Genomic DNA, 7702 nt, shown 5'->3' on the forward strand with positions numbered 1-7702 from the left:
TGGTGCAGGGATTTTGAAAATGTGATTATGGATTGCTAATTTATGGTGCTTAGCATGTACACAGACATCTCTACATATTATAAAATCCCAAACCTCAATGTTCAATTGCAATAGCACTTGTATCTGACAGACGTTACATAGCGTGACTTTCAAAAGATCACCATTTCAGGTTTCATCATGTACCCATGTTACATTATTTTTTAGGAAATCAAATTTTTTTCTCTTTTTCAATTTACTGCAAATATTTTGGATAGATCTTTTCTTTATATAATGTTTATCTTTTGGCACAAAGTTGTTTTTCAATGTGTTTTTATTAGAACATGCACTGTAATATCATTGAAATTTCTAAGTCAAATAACTACATTTAATTTAAGAAATCTTTATTCATTGCAATTATTCCCACCAGTATCAAAGACTTTAGGAATAGTCACAATAATCAAATTACTTACTGTGACAACATGCTGTTCTGGTTGCTCCCACTGTGAAGAATCAGACCCATCATCACACTTTATGGCTACTGTTTACCTTTCTAATAAATCCTAAATGTTCCTTCTGGATTATTAATTAAGGTTTGATTTTTAAAAAATACTTTCTCTACTAAAACCTAATAACTACAGCAACATTCATAATATGTCTCTCTGGAGATACAGAGAGGTTTCACAACTGAAAATTGTGAGAACAAGAAAACATCATCAGTAAAACTGGGGGGCTTTTTACCTGTCAATAAAATGGCAAACCCTTTCTTACTGACTGATTGATATAGATCAACCACCTTGAAGTCTATGTCTTAGGACATTCAGAGTTGGAGTATTTCTTTTTATGCTGTCACCACTTAGCAACTTGGTGGCATATGGGTATAATGCACTGTGTAGTGCCAAGCATTTAACTGTGCTTGGGGATTATGCATTATCTGGTGAAAAATACCTGGTAGACAAACAAAGATATTATCTCCTACAATAAAACCCAAACATTTAAATGCATCATTTTTCTGCATAGGGCAAAACATCTATATTTTAGAATTCTCTATTATCATGCCTTCCACCTGTAGTTCATTTCTCCAGTGAACACTTACGAATCTGTGACTTTCATACCACTGTTTGTGTTACTGCAGTGTAAATTATAAACATAAAAGAGGGGATCGCAACTATAAAGTGTACCTCTAAAGAAATTTGTTTTATAGGTGAAAAAGAATATAAAAGAGAAACTCTATATTTATTTTCAGACCTCTGACAGAGAGCTCCTTTTAATACCATATTAAGTCTCTGCTGGGCTGCCAGAAATAAAACACAGTATGAGCTCAGATATACAGCTTTTATTCTGTGTTTGGGTTTATTCTTAGAGGCGAATGGATTCAATATATTTTCAACCCAACCACATATTTTAAACTGCTGCCAGTTTATTGCTGTCTACAGATCTCCCAAATTCATAGAAATAAATCTAGAGCCCAAACTCCTCTGCTGCTGCATGCATGAAGGTGATAACAGAAACGATCTCTCCTGTAGTGTGTGAGAATGGAAAATGATGAGGAAAAAAAAAGAAAATCAAACCATGATCTACATGATCCTAATACTCCTGTAACACAATTACAAGCTAATAATTAAGAACATCACAGAATAGCTGGATTCCATGCTTTCCATAGTTCTGTAGGCTGCAAAACACATACATTCAGTACCCTTTCACTTCTCTTCCACATTCTACCTGGTGTACTCAGTGGGAAATCCAGCCCAAACACTACTTAGCAATAAAAGCAATAGAAAGCAAAGCCCTTGCCAGAGAAACCAGGATTCTGAAATGACAACTACAATAAAAAAACAAACGCCTATGTCACACTGTTGTCCATTTGCTTTTGATGTAGCCACACACATTACAGTTCAGGCCAAACATTATGGAGACAAACCATCCATTAACCACCTCCACCTGCACTGCCACACTGTGCTCCAAATAATGAAGGTTTGATATCTGCACTTCTTAAGTCCCAGAAGTGTGTGCTAATAAAGAAGGAAATCCTACTTGGTTCAGACTGTGCCAACTACAACTACTGAAATTTGGATCCTTGACTTCCAAGACCACAACTGTTTGCTAATGTTTTCCCTCTCATCTCAAATAGGAGTAATGGTCTCTCCTCATGGGAGACAATCAATGGCCAGCATTTGTTTGGCAAGGTGGAGTTCAAACGCAGTCTATTTTGGTACCTGAGAGAAAGAGAGGACAAGCAGAATTGGGGAGGGGGATGGGGAGATGATAGTAGGACAGCCTGGCAGGAATGCACATATCTATGAAATAGTGAAGCAATCAGGCGTTGTATTTTTAGATACTTTCTTTTTCAAGTGCCAAAGATTCCGAATAAATCACAATGGCAAACTGAGAGACTGAGATGGGATAGATTACAGCTGAATGCTGCACAGATCAAATATTCAGCTCCAACCCAAAGTCCTAAGTGCTTATCTGATACACTGTAAAAGCTTTCCATGACACACACCAGCTACTTCTTTGATGGCTACACTTACTGTTAGGTACCAAATCTGCCTCTATACATTTCAAAATGTCTAAAACCCCCAGGAAAGCATAAGTTCTCTGTGCCAAGTATACCTGAAGCTTGTCCAGATGTTCAGTTATTTATATATCAACTCTCCAAGCATAGGTAGTAATCTCGACAGACAGAATAATTAAGAATAAAGCTGTATTTTGTAAAAATTTATATTTACATGATGTGAAATTTGTACTGATGGAAAGCCTTTATTTTTGGCATTCATGTCAAATATGACTCTCTGTAACAGAATTTTGCATATAATTACTTCTTCATACTCATTGAACAGAGGAACTGGAGATGGAAGCAGAACTCAAATTTTATACAGAGGCTTATGCCGCAGTCAGGTCTCTCAAGTGTCAATTTCTTTCTCCACCCTGCAGGAGTAGAATGTATATTTTACACTGAAAATATTTGCATCTCCTTGCACATCCGTCACACATAACATCCTTTATTAGTTCATGAGTTCATTTAATTTATTCCTTGCCTTATGTATTTGCAGATTTCACAGAAAAACAGCATTGCATTTGGAAGCAGCACTTCTAGCACAGTCTAGACAAGATGGTCCAGCATCCTGTCCATCTGAATCTTAAAAGTGCCCAATGATGAAGCGTGTCTGGAGACAACAGATCATTAGTAAAAATAGTGACGCTGACCCTTGATTGGCAGCACGTTCTTCGGATGGAGCTCCCAGACAAACCAACTGATAACACTGATATGAATATTGGTGCAAATCACATGGAAAGTCACTGCCTGCTTTTCATTGTGTCAGATGAATCCCAGCCAGGATATAAAGAAATTGGTCCAATACATACCACTAACACGTAACAGATTTTGTATCTCAACACGTGAGATACAAAATCTGTTTCCTCCTTTCCTTCCTCCCACCTCTTCTTTTTCCATTTTTTTCCCAGTATACTTTATCACTTTCTTGCTTTTTCTTAGCATCCATTTTCCTAACTTTCTATCTTCAGCTTATTCAATATGTAATTTTTTGTCCTTTTAGCACTATTTCCTTTGTCTTCTAAGAATGCCCCAAGCAACAAGTCATTCATTAAAAGCAGAAGTGAGCAGTAGTGCACAAGGATCTCTCAGAGGTATGGCAGAGAATATTTAACTCTAAGTAAACTTAAAGTTGGAAAAACAGTGCTTAATATTACTATTTGGTCCATTGTGGTACTTCTGCCCACAATGTAGAAATTACAACCTTTTTTGTAACATGAATAATTTGCAACTGCCTTGTCTGATAACTGAAACTCTTCAAAACTTGTCATAAATGACACCATGGCTTTCATAAATATTTATGTTTTTTGAATAAACATGGTCATACTGGTCAGCACAATGCCCATTCTGAATTCATCACACCCTAAAGCAAAGCAACCAGTTGCTGTGATAATGTCTTATTCATATTAGTATTCCCAACAGCTTAAGTTTGTCCTAGATATTGAACCCACAGGACATTTTGTGATTAAACTTGTTCTTACCCACACAAACTTTTACTGATAATCTCCCTCTGCTCTTCTCATTTTGCTAAGACACTGCACGCCTTTACCCAGCAGCAGATGAGTTTTGACTATCACTAGCACAAATGCAGCTTTCTGATAGATAAAACGTTGATAAAGGCAATTTCATGAGGCAGAGGAATGAAACAGTTCATCCTTACAATGGCTCAGTATTCACAGAGGAAACAGTCTCATACTTCAACAACTCTCAGTGGTGCTTCAATTGACATTAATTTGAATGCCCTTGAATCAGAAGATACCCTGCAAGGTGCAAGATTAAATGTAAGGAGAAGACCAGCTTAAGGCAGTCACTACCTGTTAAAAGGCACAAAATGTTGCCTTTTTCATTAATAACTCTCATTATTCAAGCTGCCTGTGAATTATTTGGGTTTTATTTCACTTGGAAAAATGAAATTGAGGAACAGTCGCACTTTTCGTTGGTTTCATTTTCTGAGTCTCGTGCACTAACATCAAATCCTGTTAACAACTCTACTGCAGGCATTACCATTTAAGAATGACTAACGTTTGAAGCTATGATTCTATTTGAAGAGAATTAATGAGAAAAAATCCACCTTCCTTGTTAAAAATGCAACAGACAGGTACATTCAGAAATGCTGATGGCACTGAAAATGAGTTGAACGTTTAAGAGCCTGGAGGAAGACAGCTAGGAAAAAAATGTAAAGGAAAGTTTAGATGAAAAAGTGCCAAAACTGTGGAAAGATGAAAATAAATGGGCTCTCTCACATAAGAAAGCCCAGAGGAGTGAAGCTAGACACTTGTTAGTTTCACATCACATCACATCACACTGGTGATGACATATCTGTTGAGTAATGTGTGTCATTCTCCAAAAGAAAGGAGGTGTTTTCTTTTAGCTCTGTCATTTTTATCTTTCCTTATTCTTTTTCTAGCATAAAAACTTACTTTTGAGAAATGTTTTTCCCACAGTAAGTCATGTTTCAGTCAGATTTTGCTTGCTCTAAAAGAGTGCAAAAGTGTAACTTACTTCTTTTCACCATTACAAGCTTGAAGTGAATTAAAGCTGTCATTAATTTTTAAAAGCTACTATGCATGCATATCAAGAAAACTAAAAGAAAAAACACATCTAATATACAGCTCAGCTGAAGGCAATTTCCATAAAAACATCATCTGTGTATCTCCTATTACTTGCATGACATGGATTCAGATATTTCCCCAATTTTTGTATGGACACTTTCCTGCTACTGCGAACTATAGCTGTAAGAAAAAATTTATCTTTAAACTCTCTTTATGCTTCAATACCTACATTAATGGTCCATAAACCAAATAATTCCTCAACAGCAGCTGTACAAATCCACTATGCCTAAATCATGACCTCAGTTTTTTTTAGCCTGAACAGTCCTACATGGTAGTTGCACAGGTAGCCAAGAGCCTGCTCGGCGTTTGTCTCTGACATATGTGTCATGATATATGTGTTACAAAAAAACAGTCTGACTTTCAGACCTCTGAGAGACTAGAGCTGGAAGGCTGAAGTGGTACGTGGAGGGAAAAGCCTAAATTATAACTTGGAGGGGCTGGATCTGAAAAGTAGTGAGAACTATCACAACACCATTTTAGTGGCCATGTTCCTTGTTGGATAATTATGACCACACATTTTTTCCCAAAACTTTAGTGAAGTGCAAAGACAGATTTACAATTGTGCTGATACCACAGTCAAACACTAAAGTTCCCCATCCCCAACGCAAATGATCCTACATGAAAGACTACACATTCTAAAACATTAAAAATGCTGGGACATTAAGAAAAGAGAAAAAAACAGGTACAATCCAGCAGGGAACACATGGCTGTGGATCTCTTCAAGCAAGCAGAAGATGCATTCTGAAGCATCAGAAATCAAGCAAATGGTGGGATTGGACTGTGTCTTTCAAACAACTTGTTGGTGAGGCTACTACACTGGCATCACAGTTCATGAGAAATCTAGCTACACAGCAAGAAACATATTTTCTAAGAAAAGAAGTTTTCCCTGTTTTTGACTGCCTGTTTTGCAAAGTTTTTCATTAACTATCCAACTATCCTCTGCTTATCCAGCTGGCTTGAGCTGAACACCTTTCTCGGCAACACTTACACTGCACCCAAGAAGCTTAATTTTAAATAACTGGGAAAAAACTCTTAACACTCCAGGAGCCAAAATCCCTGTGGAGGATATCAAGGCACAGTTTTTTCCTCCCTAAAATGCAGGCTATCCTGTAGGCTTTCTCAGGTGAATGTGTTATTGCAATTTGAGGTACAGAGAAAGAAAGGCACCAAAGAAGGCTTACCAGAAGAAGCTGTCTCCATCAAATAGTTGCTGCTTAGGCATCAGAGAGGTACAATGGAGACCAAAGCAGCGAGGTGTAAAGGGGCCTGACCAAAATTACCTCCTGGGAGTTGCTAACTAGAGAGGATGTACCCTGGAGGTTCATTCCCAGCCCCAAGTCGTTTCAGTAAAGGCAAAAGTACCAGTTAGGTCAAAGTAGGCATCTTAGGGCGGGATTCGCGAAGCCCCGAAACGCTTCTTCGCCCGAGATCGCAGGCATTAAGCATTCGCTTACTGTCCCCACAGACACACTAACACATTCGCCCACGGGTGCGTTCGCCCCTCGCAAGCGGGCAGGCAGCTCCCCCTCCCCGCCCCACGCCGAGTTGCCAGACTTGCTGCCCACAGGAGAGGGGACGAGACCCCAGATTAACTCAGAGAAGCAGCCTCGCGTCCCCGCGCTGCCCGGGTCCTACCGCCTGTGGAGCTGGCCTCCTCCAGCTGCGCCGAGATGCTCTCCACTCTCCTCACGTCCATGCCGGGAGGCGGGAGGCGCCCGGAGCCGCGGCGGGAAAGCGCGGCAGCACCGCCGCAGCGGGGCCGCGGCGGAACGGGACGGGAGCGGCGGAGCGGAGCGGGAGCGGAGCGGGATGGGAGCGGAGCGGGATAGGAGCGGGGCTGGGAGCGGAGAGGGAGCGGGAGCGCGGCCCCGCCTCGGCGGCGGCGCCTCCCCCGCCACCCGCGCGGCGCGGGGCGGGCTCGGTGCGGGGCTCCGGCGCGCCCGCGGCCGCGACCCCTTCCCTGCCGGGACGGGGAGGGCTTGGGCTCGCTTACCTCCCCACCGAGCTCCCCCGGGCCGCTGCCGCCGCGGGGCTGAGCGGGCACCTGCGCCCCGGAGCGGGGCGGCCGTGCGGACTGCCCCGACCGGAGTCCGGCAGGGCCGGGCCCGCCGCGCCGCGCTGCGCGGCCGCACACAGGTGGTGCCCGCAGCACCTGTTAGCCGCAGCCTGCCCGGGACACGGACCGGCGCTGAGCAGCGCAGGGGAGCTCCCATCGCAGCTGCGCCCCTCGAACACCTCTGTCAGGCTAGCACGAGCTGGGAACACTCCCTAAGCCCCAGAGTATATTTTGGAAGGGATTGGAAAAGGCATTTTAAGACACCTTCTTAACACTTCTAATTTATCAAAGTCTACTATGACGTATGACATACCATTAGAAAATGCTTCAATAATGATAGTTCCCCCAGTTCAATTTTACACAGTTAATTTTTCAGCCTTTACTATTTCATCTATCCCTGCATGAATAATTACGTGTTTCAGAAATCCCAATTCTTCTTCTCATTGTGTTCAGCCCTAAAAATTATAGTAATTTTTTTCAAGGCACATAAGGGTTATAGGCTTA

At 41.5% G+C, this 7702-nt stretch overlaps 1 protein-coding gene across 1 annotated transcript in view; it reads right to left on the bottom strand.

Moving 5' to 3' along the window:
• KCNIP4 (potassium voltage-gated channel interacting protein 4) overlaps window positions 1–6838 on the bottom strand; it is a 384409-nt gene extending 377571 nt beyond the window's left edge. Inside the window, exon 1 of the mRNA XM_041475207.1 lies at window positions 6778–6838. Coding sequence (XP_041331141.1) covers window positions 6778–6838 — 61 coding nt within the window. The remainder of the gene's footprint in view (window positions 1–6777) is intronic.
• Between the last annotated feature and the right edge of the window lie 864 nt (window positions 6839–7702).

This window comes from Pyrgilauda ruficollis, unplaced genomic scaffold (assembly GCF_017590135.1).
Source record: "Pyrgilauda ruficollis isolate IOZ18807 unplaced genomic scaffold, ASM1759013v1 scaffold1, whole genome shotgun sequence".
In the NCBI taxonomy this organism is placed as follows: Eukaryota; Metazoa; Chordata; class Aves; order Passeriformes; family Passeridae; genus Pyrgilauda; species Pyrgilauda ruficollis.